Genomic DNA, 21,772 nt, shown 5'->3' on the forward strand with positions numbered 1-21,772 from the left:
GTGCATCAAGGAGGAAACACTGCAACGTCTCCTTGGGCAGTGATGCTGACCAGGATTGCCTCCCCAAAAGTGAAGAGTGTGCAGTTTTGCTTCCTTTAAGGGGCCGTTGAGTGCAAAAGCTGATTGTTTCTTTTATTTTGGGGTTTTCAAACCAGTGAGCTCAGTGATAAGGAGGAAGCGGTTACGGGCGTGCTAACGAGTGCTAATCAGCTCAGACACAGATGTGGGAAATATCAGAGCACCAGGACCTGCATCGTGTCACTAGACAGAACAGACAGCAGCCATGTGTGAAAGAGATGACCTCAGTCACTCTGAAGTGGAACGGGGCAGACGAGCTGCTGCAGCACCTGATAAAGTCTTTTAATTAGTCATCACAAGTGAATGTAACAACGACTTGTCATTCTGGATCGTGAGACATTCGGAAGCCGGTTTTCTGTTCTGTTCCTCCTCCCCAGTAGGCCGAATTTGTCACGAAGCCAGCAGCCAGTCTTCTTGGAAAGCCGATCCGCCCGAGCCACGTTTCAACATCTTCCTTTGCCTCACAAAATTCCTACGAGTCACTCACTCTCAAAGAGAGCATTGTGATTGAACCAAACACTACTCCTACTCCTCTTGTGGAAACGAGGGGAAAAAGGAAGTGGGAGTGCATGTGTCGCTGGCACCACTTGCTCAAAAAAGCTTTCCCGCCTGGCCTAGGCGCTGGCTCTGAGTAGACACCAGGCTGCTGCTTTCAAGTGCTGCTCGTAAAACTTACACCTTGAAATAAAAAGCCAACTAGGGTGCTGAAATTTATCCTTACAATGTTCACGTCCTTTTATATATATAAAAAAATATATATTAGTGAACTGTTCGTCATAAGTCTTTTTATTTGTGAACAAATATAATTGATGGAACATTAGTTGTGATTTACATTATGATTTTACAGGGCAAACAATTCCAGAAGAATTAAATGTTCCTACGAAAGCTGTGTGTGAATAATAAAATAATTATTTAACATTATCTTGAAGCCTTTGAGGAGTTATTTATTGTTAATAATTGTGAAGAATTATGTAAAATTGCAACGTTTTAAGTCAAAATCCTTAAAATGACCTTCAAACCCAATAGAACAATTCTGTTACTTTTAATTCATAATGTGTCTCTCTATCCTGCTGCATATTATGCACAAGCATCCTAACTGGGACACTTCCTAAAACCTGACTGAATAAAGTACTTTGGGAGTTGATGATGTCGATCCCAGTCTAAGGGCATCTTATAACACAGAAAAGCACTTAAGTATTAACAAAATGGATAAATACACATACACGAACATAACCCTGTCATGTTTTAGATGGGATATTAAGAGAGTATTAGGCTCACTATCGGAGAAAATATAAAAATATATATAAAAAAAGCTATAAAATCACAATTAACGCAGTATAAAATGCTTAAAGAAATAATAAGACGATACAGAAAAATTAAATGGCCTCATTTAATTGGCCAAATTAAAGTCAATTTGAGAGTTACAGTTGCCTTTCCCCCCCAACAGCTAGCTGCTAAAGGGCTAATGTATCTTGAATGTTCGCTGTGAAGTCGTGACATTTCCTACAACACGTGAAGGGGGCTCGGCTCGGAGGGCGGGCATCGCGTAGTGGGCGGAGTTATGCTAATGGGAGCCGTTGATTCAATAGAAGCTCCCGGCTTCTGTGAGCGGAACGGGGGACACTTGCTGCGGAGAGACGAGCCGAGAGACGCTGCTGCAGCCGCGGACAAACACAAACCACCACTTTCACTCGACCCGCGGCAACATGGCTTCAAAGTGCCCCAAATGTGACAAGACGGTGTATTTCGGTGAGTGTTTTCACGCTTTTTTGTTTGTGCCCACATTACTTTTATTAGGGTCACGATGGTGTGATGCCCGAAGGTCGACGTATTGTGTGGGAACGTGTTTTACACACTTTTTTGTTGTTGTCATTTACACGTTTCATGAATAGCTAGTGTATTCGGATATGAAGCCATATCGTGCCCATTTATTGGAAGATGTTGAGTTACAGAATTTACTAAAAATACCTACTTTTTATATGAAGTTCTTGATGTTGTTTTGAACAATATCTCAACACACAGTATGATATTAAAAGTATTTGAATATTTGACAGCCTAATATTGTATCCACAGATATCAATACGACTTTATGGGTTTTATGAAAAAAAGGAATTTCTCACAAAAATAAAGACCATAGCATTCCTTAGATTAGGCTTTTCTTTTCTTTTTCCTTTTTTAGGGAAATAGTAGCTGGCAATGTAAATGATTCACAGAGGCAAACTGTTGGGGAGGGGGTGGGGAGTAAAGTCAATGTAAACAAAAGCTCTAAGAGCAAATATTTCAATATACAATATACTGTATATTATGCTTTCAGGGTACATGAAAGAAAACATGCCAGGTCTGCACTCGAACTGGATAAATGATTTATCTTATTTTGACGCTGATCTGTGCCATTTTTAATTTGTTGTGTTTGGTAAATATCCAAGCTCGGCAGTTGGGTTGCTGACGGCGGTCCTTGCCAAGAGTGCAGACCTGCCATATGCTGAGATTGCCCACTCACGGAGGAGCACGGCAACATCATGCTGCCTCAGTGAGATGAAAAACATGCAAATGTGCATCTCTTGCATCCTTGTAAACAAAGATGAAGGAAAAACAAAAACGCCCACTTTGGGCATCTTGTTCTTACTATAACAGGTGCATGAAGTGTACACGGATAAGAAGAGCAAAGCAGAGGGTTTGAAGGAGCTCGGGTCGTGAAGATGAACACACATTTTACATCACAACACACATTTTACATCACATTCAGTGTATTTTTAGGGAACACACTGCCGTCCTGTTCCCTGAGTAATCCTGTGTTTATGATTTGGAACCAAAAAAAATGTGTTCTTGGGCGCTGATCTTTTCGTCCACTTCACAGCATGCATCAGAGCTGTCACGGGGGTCAAAATCAATTATGTGAGTGGATGGAAGTCCTCTTATGTAACGGGAGCAGAGCAGAGAACGCCACAGCTGCAGCTCCGTCCTATGGGTCCCGAGAGTCGCTGGCATGGAATAAATATCCGCGCAAAACAAGATTTAATTTGCTCCAATCCTGATTGGATGCATGTCTGAGTGTTCGAGCGAGTCGCAGCTCCTCTGTGATGCATGTTGTTGTTGTTGTTTTTATCTTTATGTAACATACTGAGATCCAGCCTGGTGGAGTTATATTTGGCCGGGGTGTGTCTTATTGGGTGGAGAGCGGGATGATGAACCATCATGGCTGGAATTGGCTGCACGCGTCGAACCGTGGAGGACGGAGAAAGTGAGGGAGGGTTGTTAATGACGACGTCAAAGTTTAAGCAAAGGGAGGCTGTGAAACCTACGTCAGTCGGGGTGGATTCAGATACTGTATCAGGAGCTCCACCTACGTACACCCTCCTCTCAGCTCTCCAGAGACGCCACAAATCATTTTTCAGGTCTGCAGAACATTTCCACCAATAAGAGTGTAAAACGCTTCTGATGTACATCAGGACATGTGTGATTGATAGAGAAAATTGTCTTTTTTTCCCCCACCATCCTATTTTTCTTCTTCTTGTGGTCTAGCTATATAAAGCACTAATTGGCCCACCCTGCAGTTACCCACCCGGTCCTCCAGCTGGTGTCACCAAATTGGATCCTCCTCTTATTTACTTCTGAAAAGAAAAGAAAACGTAATTTCTTATGGCAGCGGCGCACCACAGGTTTGGAGGGAAATTCTTTTGGTTTGATTTTCCGTTCGTTACTTTAATGAACAGCTGTTTTACCGGGGATGAGCAGTTCAATTTCATTACCATTAAGTGCACGTGTTGACTGGTGCTGTTCTCTTTTCAGAAATCCGAATAAACAGGAGCAAAAAGGAAAAGAGGAAAAAAAAGGAAACCATTGCTTGTTGCTGGTGTGAATGTGAAATGTTACTTTGTAATTGAGGGCTCGGCCAAATTCAAATTCCCGGAGTCCACGTTGCGGCTTCACGTCACATCTGTTAGTCCCTGTAGTACGGAGATGCTTAGAATTCACCGGGGACTATTGGCTGACATGTGACGAGCCCCAGTGGAGGCCATGCGGGACGCAACACAGCATGTCTCGCTAAATCCCTGTCGGCTCCGGACTCCACGCATAACATCCTGCGCATGACAAATCGCATCTTTTCTGCAGCTGCGTGAATAGACGAGACTCTGTCGCAAAATCCTCTTTTCCTCTTCTTTGGGGCCACTTGCCCTGCCCTCAGGCCTTGAATCCCTCTTCCCAAACTAGAAGCACCAAGAGGGGGAAATAGGGTGAGATGACTCGCCTTTATTTAAACGGGACACTCAAAGCGCCTCATGCATTATAATGAGAAACGACATCTCTATTCACACAAAGCTCTTTTTGTCTCGGCGCACGTTCGTTGCTTCCAGCGAGGCGGAATTACCGTCTTCCTCTCAGCCCGGCACTACATTTCCCACACACCTCCTCTTCTTTCTTTTTTTATCCCGCTTTTACCCCAAACATCCACACAATACCTACTTTCTCACTCTTCCCCTCCTCCAGAGTGCCGTGTTTTCCACTCGGCTGCCCAGTGGGCTGTGTGAATGTGCCTCGTCCGTTATGTAACATCATTCCTTGAGTCGTTGCCTCCCGCTCGCTGCCATTGCATAACCTGCCAGCTTCTGTGCAGCTTTCTCTGCCTTTTTTGGGGCACAAATATGCCCCCCCCCCCCCCCCCCCCCCCCAATGGAGGTGGCATTAAGCTTGGTGCTGAAAGGCTACCCCCCCCCCCCCCCCCTTCCTGCCTAACACAGGTGAATCAGTATCACCTTGCAGCAGAATGAGCACAAAGGAACAAAGTTGTCTCCAGTTCATCCAAATGTCTCACACTTTAAACTTCTAATCCTGATGATGTTATTGGCCTTCCAGTAAAGACCCTGAAAGTTTTTACTGGAAGCATATTGTACCAAACACAACAAGCAAATCAGACAAAGATGAGCTAGAATTAAACCAGAGGTTTTGTGAAAATGTAAAAAAAAAAGTAGACTGAAAAATGGCACATAATCCTAAATTGCAGATAAAGACTGGCGGTTTGTAACCGACGAGGACTGAAGTCCGTGCGGTTTGGCAACGGAAGAACGGCGGAGGGCAACAGCTTATCAAGCTTCACAAGAGAGTTATCCACCAAAGATGGCAAATGCAACTTAAACAAACTGATTAGAGTACATAGCGTGAGGTGGAATACGTTAAAGTGGCCACATGTATAGCGTGTAATGTTAGCATAGCCCACTTTCGATCAACCAGAAGTCCATTTAGAAAAAAAGCATTTTAAAAGTTGTTTGCTTATCGTCTTGCTGACAGACCTAACAAATCATGACTTATGACTTTTTACAAATCGTCGTCATTGTGTAGTTACTTCGGGTGACCTTTTTTATCCATATAATGCAAATAATTCACAACAAAATTGTTTCCTTTGGGCTCATGCCACTGTAGTAAACCACAGTCCCTACAGCTCAATGAACTCAGACTGAACACCTTTTTTGGGACTTACACAACTTACACAAATAAACACAACTGATCATCGCGCGAGTAAGACATCGGTATCGCGTTTGGTGGTAACTGATCTTTCCCCATGGAAACAGAAAACGGTGGACATGATGGGGCAGGGAAAAGCCGGTACAAGTGATGTGGCAGACACCGTTGGATTTCATTAGATCTGTCTAGTCAGACCTCGTCTTCTTCTTTATTAAAACCATGCAACAGTGTTTCTGAGTGGCTGAAGTGGTCAACACTGGTGTCCATGTGAACGTCACACTGGGACTGTATGATTAGAAAGCACTTGCCAGTACCACCACCAGTAAGCACAGCTGTTATGGATTCTGACTTTAACTCTTCGTCTTTGAAGCAAATTTTTACACTGAACCATGTGCAATTTTATTTCATAAGACTTTACACATGTTATGCATCCGTCAGATGGCCCCTAAAGGGCCGATTAGCCAATTACATAGGCTCCATCTGAAGTTGCCATTCTAGTGATGCTAGTCCTGCTTCCCCCTTAAGAAGACATGGTCCACTACTCTGGGAGCTGCTAATGCAGATATGTGTGAAGTCTGGGACGCAGTGTCCTGACCGGTTAGATATGAGACGCGGCATGGGGGGCAAAGTGGGCCCGGGGGTTTAGGGAGGGACTGTGGAGAGAGCCCTTCGCCTGCGGCTCCTCTGACCAGCGCAGACAGGATGTGAGTTAACTGCAGCCCATTTACGTCAGCCAGCAGGATTCACGAGGTCGGCCTCTTTTATTCACAGAGGGAGAAGGGGGGCGAGGGGGGAGAACGGGAGAGAGCCTGGGGAGGAAACCTCGCCTTGGCTGAGGCGACAGACGACCTCCAGAGCTAAGTTTTGCCACGGGGTTGCATCAGCCACAGGAGGAGACGGATCCACATGCATGTTTCCTAGCGGCTCTTTAGCATCCCCACCCTGCACCGCTACTGTGAGCACCCTGAACAGATCAATTCTAATGTTTAACACATCGCTGCCGGGTTTTTTTTTTTTAATTGTCCCACCACACAGGAAAAGACAATGCTGTAGGTTTCCACAAGTTGAAAAGTCCTTCAGTCACTTCCCTTGGTGAGGCTGAATGCCTCTGTGCCCTGACTGAATGGCAATTGTCTTTTAAGTTTAGTAAAAGGTCACAAGTCCTTGAGGGTGTTTGCACTCCAGAGAACAGAATAGAAAAAGGATGCGGGGAAGGAAACGCAGGCTGCTTGTTTTTTCCTTTCTTCAGATATGAGTTGTTGTTTTTTCTTCCCTAAATGCACTTCCCACGTTTGTATCCTGCTTTGCCTTCTGGGCCTCCAGTCAGCCAGCCAGTCAGGTGTATGGTGTTTATTAGGACGTGCAGTTATCTAACTGCTACGACAGAAGCCTGTCGGGAGGGGGGAATGAGAACGAGGATGGGTAGTGTGTTTTATGTGTGTTGGTTTTATGAGTGTGTTTTGGACGGCGTCATTGTAGGACGAGCCGAGCAGATGGGTCCACGTTTCCCCCCCGAGGGTGCAACAGAATAGAAACCCAGCCGACCGTGATTTAGAGATATTTGCAACAACAGTGTTTACATCATGAATGTCATACATCATATAATGTTTTACAGGAAGAACAGATGATTGATTTTTTGATCTTGTGATCTACAAGGGTCAAAAGGGCATTTTTCTTATGTGCACATCGATAGGATGTTAGCGAGAATTTATTCAAACCTTTTTATTGAAAAAGTGTTGCCACTGTGATAAGTTTGCATCCCTGCTGGTGTGAATAGTTTTCATGCAATGTATTCACAGCCATTTCCTTGCCTCTCATTGGTCACGACCCCCTGGTGTGTAAAGGCCTTTGAACCGGAAACAGCAGCCTTTACAGCTGCTGCTGATTTGATCTCACTTACCCCCGTTCCCCCCCTCCGATCGAATTATTGAGTGATAAGAGAGCACCCACACCAGATTTCAGAGCCCAACCCCCCCCCCCCCCCTTTGGCATACATTCCTGCCTAGTCGCATGCTGAGAGTTTAGCGATAGAAATGTCCATTCCTGCTTGTTGATCTGCTTTGACTGACTTTAAGTAAGACAGAAATGATGAATCTCAGTCAGCTCTGGTGTTTGGGTACAGCTTCCCTGTCACTGTTGACGATTAACAACCACAATGAAGTCATTCGGACAAATTGGCCATTCATTCTTCCCTCTGCAGACCCCTTGTTAAAGGTTGTGCAGCTTAATGTTCTGTCCAATTACAGTGTTTCTTTTTTGCAGTTCTGGACGAGGAGCATAATTGGATTCACTCTTAATGGGATCTAAAGTGCAAGTGAATCATGTCACAGGAATAACAAAATAAATGGCGTTATGAGCAGCTTGAAGTTGTCTGATGTACCTCTATCTTTACAGGCAGAATGGGTCATTACTGAGTGGAACATCACATGAAGTGTTCAAATAACCCATTTGATGTTTGCTGTTTTTACCCTTTGCATAAGATGTCTTATGACTCCAATTTCTTAGGAATAAAGTTTGGCTCAATTAAGGATCTCTGCCCATCAAATGCTTATTTGATGTCTTTCTAAATATGTGTCTTATGGGCTGATGTCACGCATAATATGTTGTAAGTACAGTAGAAAAAGCTTTAACGTGGGAGGGAAAACGGTGCATTCTCATTAGTAAGTGTGTCTTTGTGCATTATGGCCTAACTCAGCGTGGTATAGAGTGTGAATATGTCTGACCTTTTTAAATTGGAAAGCGTGAGCTATTCACAATTTAAATGCTTTTTCCATTTACGTAAAAGCACCTAAGTCACTGACTCACCCCTTTAGTTTTGACTGGCACAAAGTGTTGTACTTAGATGAAATGTTGCTCCTTAATTTCCTGCCAGTTTAAAGCCAGTGGCAATGCTGTTGCAATGCCCTTTTTGGTTGGGTGTCATGTCAACTTTAGTTTTTTTGTGAGGTCGAGCCTGTTTGGTCATTTCCTGGCACCAAATCAACTTCACTGTGCCGAGGTGGGAGGAGAACCACAGCTGCAGTTGTGTTTATGCACATCAGGTAGCAAAGAGTTTTATTTGTACACCAACTCACCAAGTTGTGCTTCTTCATGACAGTAATGCAAGCTCTTAACAGCAATCGTTGTGGGTCTTGTTGACACACACACACACACACACACACACACACACACACACACACACACACACACACACACACACACACACACACACACACACACACACACACACACACACACACACACACACCTCTTCATAATAACACTTTCAAGCCTCCTTTCCTTCTATTAATGTTCTGTTCCATCGTTGAAACAAGCTACCGGGAGGCTACATCAGAGAGGAGAGGAGTCAGCAGCAGGTTGCCTCTGTGATTTAAACCATATTGACAATGCAATCAGAGAAGCCGACTGCACACTGAAGAGCTTAGACCAGGAATTTACAAATGAAGTTAAGCGGCTTACAGTGGTGTAGGTATCATATGGTTATGGTGATGACCTCTGACCGGCACCGTTTTTTTTTTTTTTTTTGGGGCATTCTCAGAGCTGGAGCTCAACATTTCCTGCAGAAAGCATCGCCAGCCAGTCGGTACTTTTATATAAACAAAGACCATTTATATCATTTTGCTTTAAAAAAAAAAAAAAAAAAAAAAAAAGTCCCGCAAATCCAGAGGTTTTCTGGAAATGCAGCAAATGCTCAGATATTTTAACACAAAAGAAATCAAACACTAACGTCATCATTTTTGCATGTTATAGTCATTGAAAGTAGATTGCTATTACAGAGTTTCAACCACATTCGTAAGTATTTTCTTTCGTCATCCATTTACTTCACAGATCCCATCCTCAACAGCAGCCACACTCACAGTAAATCTATGCCGTTTGTGAAGATTTGGGCATGTCAGCAGGTTTCCAGCAGACGCCAGCGTCGGGTGAATAGTACAATCTTCAACAGTGTTTTCCCAAAGCTGTCTCACTGTTTACACAGAACCACAGGGGAATCCTTTTTGATGTGTGCTTGTGAGCGAGGCTGTCGTGAGAGGGAAAACAGATTGGCTAGACGGATTTGGCACATCCTCATCGATGTTGACGTGAACAGGAGCTCGCTTGTTTACACAAGAGGGTGCGTTTTTATCCTCGGGTTGTTGCCGTGACGAGGTAAAAGAGGACTCGGTGGTGTTTCAGTTGCCTAATTTGTTCCCACATGTTGACTATTTTGGGAGATGGCTAGCTGTCGCTCCCAATTTTCTTGTTTTCAACATTGCATGCACCCAAAATGCACATTTTCTAGCTTTATTTCAGTGAAGTGAGGCTGTACAGTACGAAAGGGCCATGCTGGTAGCTGGTGGGGGGTATGAACATCTGGACCAGAGGCAGATCCCCTACTCCCTTTAACTCCCACGTCACATAATGCAGACCAACAGGCTCCCCCCGCTTACAATAACAGCTGCCCTTTAAAACGGTGGACTTTTTTACTGTTACTGTTACTCCACACAGTCACAGAGGAATGAGGACATACAGGTGCTCTGTTCCCACTCACAGATCACCAGATCTGTCTGGTTTGTCTACATTCACTGAGGACTCACTTAACACTAGAGGTGTCAGGAGGTGTCTTAAGCTCCTGCTGGTTCCTTTCATTCTCTCTTTAAACAGCACATGAAGGTGTTTAAAAGGAACGTATAATTTACTTTATTTGACCTCCTCTGTTACTTTACGAACCCGGCAATCCGACACACGTTCAGGCTGTGATGAGCCAGTAGGGATGATAGGATTAATATAAGTGACTTGAAAAAGCTGTCTAGCTCGCTGTTAGAAGAGTGAAAAACAGAGACAGATCGAGAAAACACGGGATACAGAAATACATGTTTACAATGTATTTAGAAGGGAAACCACATGATTCATGATCATCTGATTTAATTAGGCAGTAAAAGAGGATGTTCACTATAAAAAGATGTCTTATCTTGGACACCATCAAAAATATCTGTTTAACAGATTCCTGTATGTTTTAGTACCATTTTAAGATCATACATTTTATTCAGAATTTGATTAACATTATTTAAAATCATTTTTAAATGTTTTTTTTGTAACAAAAAACAAACTTTTGGAAATCGGCAAGTTCTGTCAAATGTGCACAACTGTGTCACTTACAAGTCGAGGATAAAGCTGTGGAAGGATAATTCCAGTGTTTGTGACAACTGTGTGACCCTGTTTTCTTAAGGGTTAAGAGCGGATTATTGAGTTTAAAAGATGTATTGTTGGCTTTTTACTGTGATTGACAGTATCTTTTAAGGGTGATTTAAAGTTTCCGGTAAGTCAGCATTCCTCTGCTCTCAAGTGTTAATGGGACGGAGGTCATAGCTGCTCTCCAGGGCCTCGTTGTTGGCCATTTGTCTCTGTTTTTTAGTGTCAGGAAGAAACGGAAGAAAGGAATTCTTTTCAGAGATGAAAAGAATAATACACAATTCATTAAGGGAGTACAACAACAGAAAAGCTGCTACGATCCCTCCAAGCACAGTAGCTCCAAATAAAAAGCATTGTTTGGGTATGTTAGGTACGGCTCATGCAAGATATGCAATGCTGTTTATTTCTCAAGAAGTGTGGTATTATTGAAGCTAAAAGTGTCAGACTGGTTTGTGAAAAGTCTGCAATCGTCATGTTATCCTTTTCATCAGGTCCATATTTAGTCTTAAGGTATTATTATATTTTATTCGGGGACAAATTAGTAGGAATGTGCAGGAATGTGACTGCAGTTATGGTACAGCTGGGAAAGCAGCTAGCGAGAGGAAGTAATCGTCTGTATGTCTGCACATATTCTTGTGAGTGTGCTTTTGACTGGGGGCATGTAGGAAACAGACCCCGGTATCCGGCTATTTGTGCCCTGCCTTGATAAGAGAAGGTGCTTCCTCCTGCTGCCTGCATGACTCCTTGGGGTTCATTGTGTTGAAGCTGCAGAGATTTATTATTGGAAAGGGTATAATTAGGGTTCCCTCGCTTGTCTGGTCTGGGAGCAGCAGGATGGGTTCTACTGTAAACTGGGGGGGAGGGGTGACACAAAGGGGACACCCCCCGCTGCTGCAGCTGGACTGGGACTCACTCCATTGTCCGTCTATCCCACGATGACATCATCACTACGTCTTGTGATGGCACACAGGCATTCCCAGTGTCCCCCACCCACATTTACCAGGTTGGCACAGTGACAAGAGTCCCCCCCCCCCCAAGGGCACAGCAGCCCAGAGATGCAACACAAGCTAATGATTATTCTGCGGAGCGAAGCGGCGAGGGGGACGACGCTCCTCTCTGCGATGAGCGAATTGGAACGCCACATTGAATGTTGTTCGTATTGACGTGTGATTATAAATGCTGCTTTTGTCTCTCCTGTGCAGCTGAAAAGGTGTCATCGCTGGGGAAGGACTGGCACAAGATGTGTCTCAAGTGTGACCGCTGCAACAAGCTCCTGAACGCTGGAGGCCACGCCGAGGTCAGTAAGACGCCATCAGGAGCAGAACAACACTGTCCAATCACAGCTGGAGTCCAATGTCTCTCAATTTATTTATTTTTTATCTCTCGTGCTTCCATTTAATGCTTTAGTACTACATTTCATAGGAAGCTAGTGGTCTTTCTGCTCCACTACCCATTCATTTATTTCAATTTTTAAATTGTATTAATTATTACATTAAACTAGCAAAGAGTCTCTAAAACTGGTAAATGATTGAACAAGTGTTTGATTCAGTTTCTTGGTTAAAGACACCTCAGTACACCAGTGATAAGGGGGGAGATATGGATTTGAGCTCTGTAACTGGGGCAATGATATGGACTCTTTCTAGCCTGTATAGTAGCTGTGTGAATGGAGCCCGTCACCAACGTTGCCCCGGGGTAGTGGGAGTTCACTTCCCACTGAGGTCATTCATGCCCACATTATATCCACTCAGTGATGCTGGGAAGCAACACGCGTCCACCAAAAGGCTCTTATTCTCTCTCTGTTAATGCAAGTTCTATTTACTGACCACCAGCCTCGTGTCATTTTGTTCTTTACAGTTCAATGATTGTTGTTATGAGATCTAACAAAAAAAAAGGGGGAAGCTAGTGCTGCCGGTCACTTATTGACTTCAGTGGATCCTCAATGAAAAAGCGTTCATTTTTAATGTCTTAAAAAATGTGGTTTTAAGACATTAGTCTTGTTTTTGTGTTTAAAACTATGAGAAATTAAAGTCCTGGATAGTCTACGATTGTCCACACACGGGACAATGACCACTGCTAATTTGTGAGCTACTGTAGCCGCTAACATGCTAGTAGCCACCCCGGCAGGCGGTAGCATCAGTTCCTCAAAATGGACATATTTGGACTAATGGACTAATTTTAGGATTGTGCATATTTGAATAAAGAGAAGTAGCTAATGCCGACTTTAAGCTAATAAGTAGCTGTGTTCCTCCAAAAGGCAGCACAATTCAGACAGTTTGTTATTGGTCAACTTTGGCAAAAAATATATTTTGCTTAGTCAAACTTCATACCGATGAGTGAATCCACGGATGATATTTAAGGGGTTTTTTTTAAACCTGGTGTGACCGGGCCTTTAGACCAGAACAGGGTATTTCCAGTGTTTTTCAGTGACCAGAGATATGAAGCTCTTTCCTGTCACTTCACATATCTTGTGCATTTTTTGTGCAGGAAATTGCAGTGCACGCCTCGTTCTGTTTCTTGTTGCATCTGTCAAGCTGAAATCGTCCTTGTGGGAATTTTAACTCCCCGTGAGCGTTACTGGATGAGTTGCCGTTTTTCCTCTCTGTTGCGTAATCACACCGCGGTATCGCGTCTCAATATAGACGGAGGTTAGATCCCTTCCCTGACCCAGCCGATGATTCGAGTCTCACCCTCTCCTTTCTCAACACAAAGAGGATGTGATCGCAGCGCCTTTGGATACAAAAAGAAATGTCCCCCGACCCCCGCAGACCCCAAAGGATGCTGCTGTGCTGTTTAATCTCTGCATGATTACAGCAATGGAGTCACACAAGGCCCCACGCTCTCTCAGCCCACCATCCTCTCTCTCTCTCTCTCTGTCTCTCTACCTCTCTCTCTCTATGGACAGCATCCAAATCCTGCCCTGGGCTGCAGCACTGTGCCACGAGTCTGACTTTGGTAGGCAAAAACTCAATACTCCATCATCGTCATGGAAACAGAGTGAGGCTGAGAGACGTATAAAATAAATAAATAAATAATCATAGAAAGGGACTGTGGTTTTGCTGGGGAGGCTGTTTAATGTCATCTCATGCTCGGTATGCAAAAGGTTACGACCCTAGGAGAAATACCGGCTGCTTCTTTAAAAAGGACAGCGGCCTGTCGTCTGTGGCCAGAATGAGGGCAGCAGCTTCCCGAGGCCGGTGGCAGAGAGCCAGACTTCCCCTTAAGGAAACAGCATGTTTATTACAATAAAATATACTGGATGCTTACACTTCTTTAGTCCTCTAAAAATGTTTCAAATGATACAATTCAAGAAGGAAAAACATTCAGATCTCTTGTTCAGGGACTGAATCCCAGCAGAGACCAGAAGTTGGAGCTATGGGGCACAGATTACCATGAGGTCAGGAAAGAAAACATGGGGAAAACAGATTTAAATGTCAGGATGTGGGAAGTGGGCTGTGCAGCTATGGATAATCCATTTTTAGGGACCCTCTGCCTCACATCCAGAGCAACAGGGATACTGTACGGCAAGCTGTTAACAGACCCCTCAGTTCACTCGACAATGAAGCCCTGTGTGTCCGGTCCTGAGAAAGTAATCAGTGCTTAGTCACGGCAGCGGCCTCCAGACCTTCATGGGTCTCATGAATGTCAAACAGGAAGTGTGAGAGGAGTGCACGGCTGCTTTACCGGCGGCCGATCCTGTCACAGTTGATGCATTATTAAAAAGGTGAGAGAAGGACTATCCTTTTTTTCTGCCACTCGGTCTTCTTGAAGGAATAGGAGCTCAGGTGGCCAAGGCAGAAGGGATTGTGGGTCGTATGTCCCTTCTGTGGTGGCATGTTTTTCCCTTTACCACCCAGGGCCTGGCATCTTGCCCGTGGCATTCGCCCTGGTTCTTCTCTTCTATGGGCATCGGGCTCTGGACCAGTGCCTCAGTCCTGATCTCCAAGCTGGTCACATGCTCCTGCAGTGACCGCCACATTCCCAGCATGCATCAGCGGCAAGCCATCTATGTCTTAGTCCCCTCAAGTGGCAGACCTTCACGTGGGGTGCAGACTAATTGCTGGACTCCTCAACCGAGTCCTGTTTCTTGGATACAGACGGCGTCATTATTATGTGTTGAGATGGAAAAAAGAAGCGTGTATCCGTTTTTGGACACAATGTTTCCCTGTCCTCTCCAAAACCAAAATATATGATGTCAGAAAATAAGCTTTTCCCATTTGCGTCATAAGGGCTTTTTTCAATTACATGCCTATTGAATGGTTTTGTTTTATTCTGGGTGTCATGGTGTTTTACTGTCTTTCCCACAGCACGATGGACGGCCCTACTGCCACAAACCATGCTATGCTGCCCTCTTTGGGCCAAAAGGTAAAGTACATATACATGTATTCATTACATACTTCACATTCACACTGTTAAACACAACATACAGCATGTCAGGACTAATTTGGAGCTTTCTGTATGGACAAAAATGACTTATTCATCAATAAATAAAACGTTAGTGGCCACTTTATTACCTTTACACCGGTCCAATATAACCCAGTCTAATACAACAGCTCCATCTTTGCAAAGCTTAGAATATTCAGTTTGTCAGAAATGTATAAGATAGATTCATATTCAGTTAATAAATTAAAGAATAAACAAAAGGATAAAAGAAGTGAATAAATGAAAATCGGGAAACAAACAATTGTCTTTATTTTACTTTAACTCGACCGACACACCTGCTACTGAGGTTGAGAAATGTTTATTTGATTACGAAAAAGATATTGAAATATGCATTCATTTCAGCATCTTTTTGTATTATTAGTATGCATTCAGTTCAGCATGTCTGTATATATTCATCACTTTATTTTTTTAATTGTATTTTATATGTTTCACTGCACCCTAAATACAGGATAAGCGGTAGAAAATGGATGGATGGATGGATGTTGCACTGCTTTATTTGCACTATCCTCTTCGCTGCTGTAACCCTGTAAATGTATCCACTGTGGGACTAATAAAGGATTATCTTATCCATTTATTCACAGAATAAGTCTTTTAGGTCTTCCAAAGGATTGTAGATTTCAGACTATTCACACATGGGCCGTTAATTATACCATTTTATTACAGATTTTCAATGCCTTACATCAAATGAACCTATTTTCTTTTAAAGTTACGTTTCACCTCCTCTGCTGTGCCTTTTATTTTTCCAGGTGTGAACATTGGGGGCGCCGGCTCTTACGTGTACGAGACTCCAGCCAATAACAACCCGTCTCCCACCAGCGTGGACTCGGCACCCAAGACTGAGGAGAAGCGAGTTTTCGCCCCCAAGGTGGCGCCAAAAGGTAAAGGAGAAGCGTATTCATACTGTTTGCACTGTAAGTTGTGGATCCATCAGCAAATTATAAAAAAAGCTTTTTAATAGAAGAGTTTGACCCGTTTTGGGATGGAAGGGAAGCTGCTGCTGAGTCAATGATAAGAAACCTTTACAGAGTCTTTTGGGACTGTGTGTGTGTGTGTGTGTGTGTGTGTGTGTGTGTGTGTGTGTGTGTGTGTGTGTGTGTGTGTGTGTGTGTGTGTGTGTGTTTCTGGATGTAAAACCTTTAATGTGAGGGGGCCAAAGTTTGGAGATCTGTCTTTTACAGTTTTTAAAAAACAGTATTTTACATACTTTGTTTTAAACGTTTATAGTTTGTTTCAAAGTGTTTTCACTTTTACGTAGGATTGAATGTGTCCTTTAATATGTTTGTTTTTTGGTGAGTATCTGGGGGGATTACTCAATAATTCCCATGTGAAAAACACATGCACGCTGTTCAGTCCTTGGCTCAATTAAAACATTTTTACACCAACATTATTTGCAAACTGGATTTCACACCTAACTGGACGGATTAGTGGTCATTTATTGAATAGATTCTCTCGCATTTTACAGTACATATTTATGTGTGTGTGTGTGTGTTTCAGCTGCTGGCAGCATCACCACCTTTTCCGGAGAGGCCAACCTGTGTCCCCGATGCAACAAAAAGGTGTATTTTGGTGAGTAGTTCCACACATCAAGGAAAAAACTAGGTACGGGGAAACGTTGGAGAGAGTAAAGAGGTGTGAACCTGCAAAGTTGTGTATGTGTGTGTTTGTCACGATAGCTGAGAAGGTGACATCACTGGGTAAGGACTGGCATCGACCCTGTCTGCGCTGTGAGAGGTGCAGCAAGACTCTGTCTTCTGGCAGCCACGCGGAGGTAAGAAAAAAAATACTGTAAAATATTATATTTTTTTATGATGCCACTAATGTTCATCATTAGTTATGTTTTAGCATTGAGGTCATACTTGCTGATGATATTCTGAGGTGTTTCTCATATTCTGTCTGTACAGGGAGCCTTAATATAATGTAGTCTGAATCTATCAGTCAGCCACCAGGGGGCGATTAAGGACGATGTATCACTCTTTTTAGAAGCTTATTTTAAGTCTTATTTGGATGCAAAGATTTGATGACATGCAGGTAAGGTGAAAAAAGTGAAAGCAGTGCTCTGGTGATTTTTGCTACCGTTTTATTTTGCTTCTTTGAGATGTACTGTGAATAAGGTCCAGTCTTAATTACATATCACTATAAAAATCCTGAATAATCGGGGTAAACAACCATCAACACTTAATTCACATTGTCAAACAGGTCTTTATCATTAACAGGCTTTTTATGGGACAGAAAGAGTAACATTTTACCGTTTAAACGTTTGTATTTCTTTACATTCCAGCATGACGGCCAGCCCTACTGCCACAAACCGTGCTATGCCGTTCTCTTTGGCCCCAAAGGTAACCGCTAGGGGGTGCTGTCCACCCACCAATTATCAGCTACACTTGAAACAGAATGTCACTATGTTGCCAGCACTTGATCCACGAGGCACACGATTGCATTGTCTAGCACACGGCGGCTTCTTGAGGAAATGCTTTTTTTGCAGCCTCTCCTGCTCATGCTGCACCTTGTCTCGCCCTCTCTGTTGACCCCCCTGACACCCGATTGCTGTCCCCTGTGGTTTTTCCAGGCGTGAACACTGGCGGTGTTGGCAGCTACATCTATGACAAGGAGCCCAGTGCAGTGACCCAGCCTTGAACCTTTTACCCCCCTCAGCTTCACCCCTCTTCTCTCCACAACACCGACCATCAACCGCAGTATTATTTGTAGCCTTTCTTCTCTCCTCCCCACCCGCTGCGTTCATACCTGAGACCAACAGCCTTCTGATCCCTTTTCTCCTCTAGCCTGACCCGCTCCCATCTGATTTAGATGACCAAATGTCAACACGTTTGTAAATGCATGTGAAACACGAAGGTCTTACATTTCAATGTTGTAGCCTGAAAGCAGGATGTCTGTTTTGGGATGACGTGTGTTTATTTAACAATGATGAGAGTAATTCTCGAGGTGCATTGTGGGTAGAGGTGCAGCGCATTGACAGCCAGCACTGCAGGCACACCATATTTACATTTTGGCTGCCTGACCTTATTAAAAAAGAAAGAAAGAAAAAGTCCTAAAATATTGTAAAACGGTGGGAAAGTGGAACTTTTAGGCGACTGTTACATGATTTATAACTCATTTGAACATATGCTAATAACAAACAGAATCTGGATAATGTGCTAATAAACAACACAAGCTTCTATTTTTAAAACCAGGCAGAATGTGGGTGAAGTCTTGCAGAGGGATGGCTGCGGTTTGCCACAACAGAAACATGGAGTTATTGCTCCAGATCAAGTCCTTTACATTTAATTAGCCATTGCACTGCTGCCCTTTTTATGGGACTGATTACGAAGGAGGTCAAACAAGGTCAACGTAAACTGTATAAATCTCTACAATCAAGATTAGTATTCTTAATTTCAAAGAAATAGCACTGCTGTTCTTTTCCGAGAGATGACGCGCTATTCGAAGGTTGTTGTTTTTGTTGCTGTTGCCATTAGCAGAAACAGATGCTTAGCTTAGCTTAGCAAAGCGGACAAGTCATTCTGTAAGAATGTGCATCCTAGTATTATTTTATGACTGTTACTGTGTTTGTTTAATACCTGTTGTACATCGTAGGGAGACACTGCGGGGCTTACTGTTAGTAGAACTTCAGCCCTGCAGCATTCTTTTTAATCCCTCAAATAAATATTTCAGAATCTCTTCGTCTGTGTTGTTGAATATTGATTCACAGATTTCTTTTTGTCTGTTCATAAATTGCAATAAACAAACATGTCATGAGCGTTTGTGGATTTCTTGTCTGATTTAATTTAAAGCAGAAAATGTATATGTAATGCAGTGTGTCACTCGCCTTTAGTTTCTGTGAAACGTCATTACAGTAGCAGAGCCTCGCACGAGTTTTCCCTGAATGAATCACTCGACTCGTTCATCTAAGGTCGACTGTCGTTGTGTCACGCAGCATGTTTTATGAGGCAGAAAGGCACCGTGATAGACTCTGCACTGCATGTGGAAAACATTAACAGTTAGGCGGGGTGTTTGTTAATCTTTCAGCCAGGTGTTAACCGCACACTGGCCGATTTATAGTTCCCTTGATGATGAAAATGATTGTCTCTTCAACTTCCTATGACATTTTGATGAAACAACTTTTTTTTGTTGGTATAAATTCTATTGGGGTCCTATGAAGGCATATTGTAACTACAGGAGGATTTACAGTTGTTGACATACGACCACATTATAGTGTGTATTATAGTGTGTGTGTGTATATATATATATATATATATATATATATATATGTATTATGCATGCTAAATAGGTAGACTTATTCGCGAGGAATTTTATTAAAGAACTGTTGATAGATCAATTTAAAACAAATCACAATCAAACACAAAATAGAAGTCAATATTGATCTATTTTTGAAATCTCCACACTGGTTGAATTGTATGCTTGTCTGTAAATCACTACACTTTACACTTTACAGTTTTGTATGTTCGGCTGATAGGATCTTGGTAATTGGAATTAATCACCGTTTTTATTTTTCATTTAGCAAATGACATCGTTAATACATGTCATTCAGGAAGGTGACAATTGTACTCTGAGGACTTTTTTCCGAGACTGTAATTTTATTTCTGGGACTGCATTATTATTATATTATTGTCTTTATTTTGTCCTGTACGATCATCACGCACTGCAGAGAAGGTGTGTGTTTGAAATAGACCGGAGGGTGTTAGCTTAGTTAGCACACTGAAGCAACACTAAGCTCACAGTGTATCACTCATCACTCACACACACATCGCATGAAGCTCTGCTCATGCACACGCAGGCCTCAGGTGCACACAATGTCATTTTAGTCATTAAATTGAATTTGGTCTTTTTTTTTTTTTTTTTTGGTCAATTTCATTATGGAAGCATCTTTGTGCCATTTTCTATTGGGCCGCACCCCGAGGTAAACACTGGTTGCCTGGATACCAAACAAATGTCAGTAGGCTATATGGCGTCACACGGCCTCGTAACTTCTGAACTCTTTGTTTTCAAATCAGTTACACACACACACACACACACACACACACACACACACACACACACACACACACACACACACACACACACACACACACACACACACACACACACACACACACACACACACACACACACACACACCTTGAATTGACTGGTCTTGTGTGTAATGAAAGTCAACAACCTCACTTATTCGTTAATTTCAACACAATGAAAGATTGTTTCTTACATTATATGTTCATTTCTGCTCTTTGTTTACCAATTTTGGATGCATTGTATTCTTTTAGACGCAGTGTTGCAAGATCGGGCTGGTTTCCGCCCAGTTCGACTACTTTTAAATAAGTTGGGCTGGAAAGAAATAACGTTCCATCATTACTAAACTACTAAACCTGGCGTTCTATTTCCTCAACTTCCTCAAAGTTTGAAAAACACCACCCAAGAACATGTTTTAGCTTCTCAATAAAATAAACTTTCTACAAACTAAACTCAGCAAGTGATTCTGCATCGGAGGTGTCAGACGTGAAAATATATGTCACGTCTTTCATAACTGCTTTTCCAATAAGTGCATAATCAATTGCTCCCTGTGTCTTTATTTTCCTTTGGACCATTTCCTCTTCAGTGAGGGGAGTGCGACTTTGTCTCACATCATAAAACTATATTTCCACCATCTACAGTTATTTCCCGAAATAGAAACTTGCATACCAGGGCTGTGAACGCTCCGCGGGCTCAACCCATCTACCAGATGTCCGTAAGCTTCAGTATAGTGACCAAAGCAGACATATTTTAAGAGAGGCGGTGTAGAGGTCACTTTAATGGACCCGGGACTCGGCCTCTCTGGGGATCTCTTTGTCACTTTCACAGTCTAACAAACATAAAGCAGTGACTTCATGTGTCCAAAAATAGGTTTAACAGTTTGAGTGGAGATGCTTTCAAATCTTTAATATATCTCTATGTATCCTTAAAAAGTCAGGACTAATAATTTAAGTTTTAAGAGTTTGCAATAAAAAACAGGGGTTAATTTATACAGAGTTGTGCCGCATTCACGTTCATGTCTGTGACTTCATTAAGACACTTGTCTAATACTCTGCACTGAAAGATAATATGCCATATATCTATTAAATTTAGATTCAATTGTTTTCAAGGCACTTCCTAATCATGGTAATTAAGACTTGGATGTTGAACGCTATTTTACAAGCATGAATGCAGCCTCACACACAAAAACTGATCTGTTGAGCAACTGTTATCATCAGATTTGGATTCAAATATTGCTGAATCCTGATTGGTGCACACGTGAGACCACCAGCTCAGACTTGAAAAAAAAAAAACAGCAGAAATCAACAAAAAAAAAGATGTAAATTTCAGCAGAAAAAATTGTGTTCATAGTAAGAAGCTGATTCATTAAATGCGCTGACCTTTAACAAAAACTGTGCGACCTAAGGCCTGATGCTGTAAAGCATCCATACAGCTCTGGACTCTGGATCTGACCTACATCAGCTTAACTGATGACAGACTGCCAGTTTTTTCCCCATTCAGTTAACCAGGCTGAATTAATTAGTGAGGCACCTCCTGGTAATTCAATCATTTCAGAATGCTTATTTGCGACTGCCTAAGCTTAACACATTTACATATCAATTAT

The 21,772-nt window shown here is 42.6% G+C and overlaps 1 protein-coding gene across 1 annotated transcript; it reads left to right on the forward strand.

Annotated features, from left to right (window-relative positions):
* The first annotated feature begins 1,678 nt into the window (after positions 1-1,678).
* Positions 1,679-18,905, forward strand: crip2 (cysteine-rich protein 2). The gene is made up of 8 exons (XM_084014100.1): positions 1,679-1,827; positions 11,913-12,007; positions 15,015-15,072; positions 15,897-16,028; positions 16,645-16,716; positions 16,824-16,918; positions 17,429-17,486; positions 17,717-18,905. The coding sequence occupies exons 1-8, from the start codon at positions 1,785-1,787 to the stop codon at positions 17,782-17,784; spliced, it is 621 nt and encodes a 206-aa protein (XP_083870226.1). The 5' UTR covers positions 1,679-1,784; the 3' UTR covers positions 17,785-18,905.
* Positions 18,906-21,772: the final 2,867 nt, after the last annotated feature.

This window comes from Eutrigla gurnardus, assembly GCF_963514095.1.
Source record: "Eutrigla gurnardus genome assembly, chromosome: 7".
Classification (NCBI taxonomy): domain Eukaryota; kingdom Metazoa; phylum Chordata; class Actinopteri; order Perciformes; family Triglidae; genus Eutrigla; species Eutrigla gurnardus.

Coding starts and splice junctions, on each gene's coding strand:
- crip2 (XM_084014100.1), top strand. CDS start 1,785: ATGGCTTCAAAGTGCCCCAAATGTGACAAGACGGTGTATTTCG. Junction 15,073..15,896: donor TGCCCTCTTTGGGCCAAAAG/GTAAAGTACATA, acceptor TTATTTTTCCAG/GTGTGAACATTGGGGGCGCC. Junction 16,029..16,644: donor CCCCAAGGTGGCGCCAAAAG/GTAAAGGAGAAG, acceptor TGTGTGTTTCAG/CTGCTGGCAGCATCACCACC.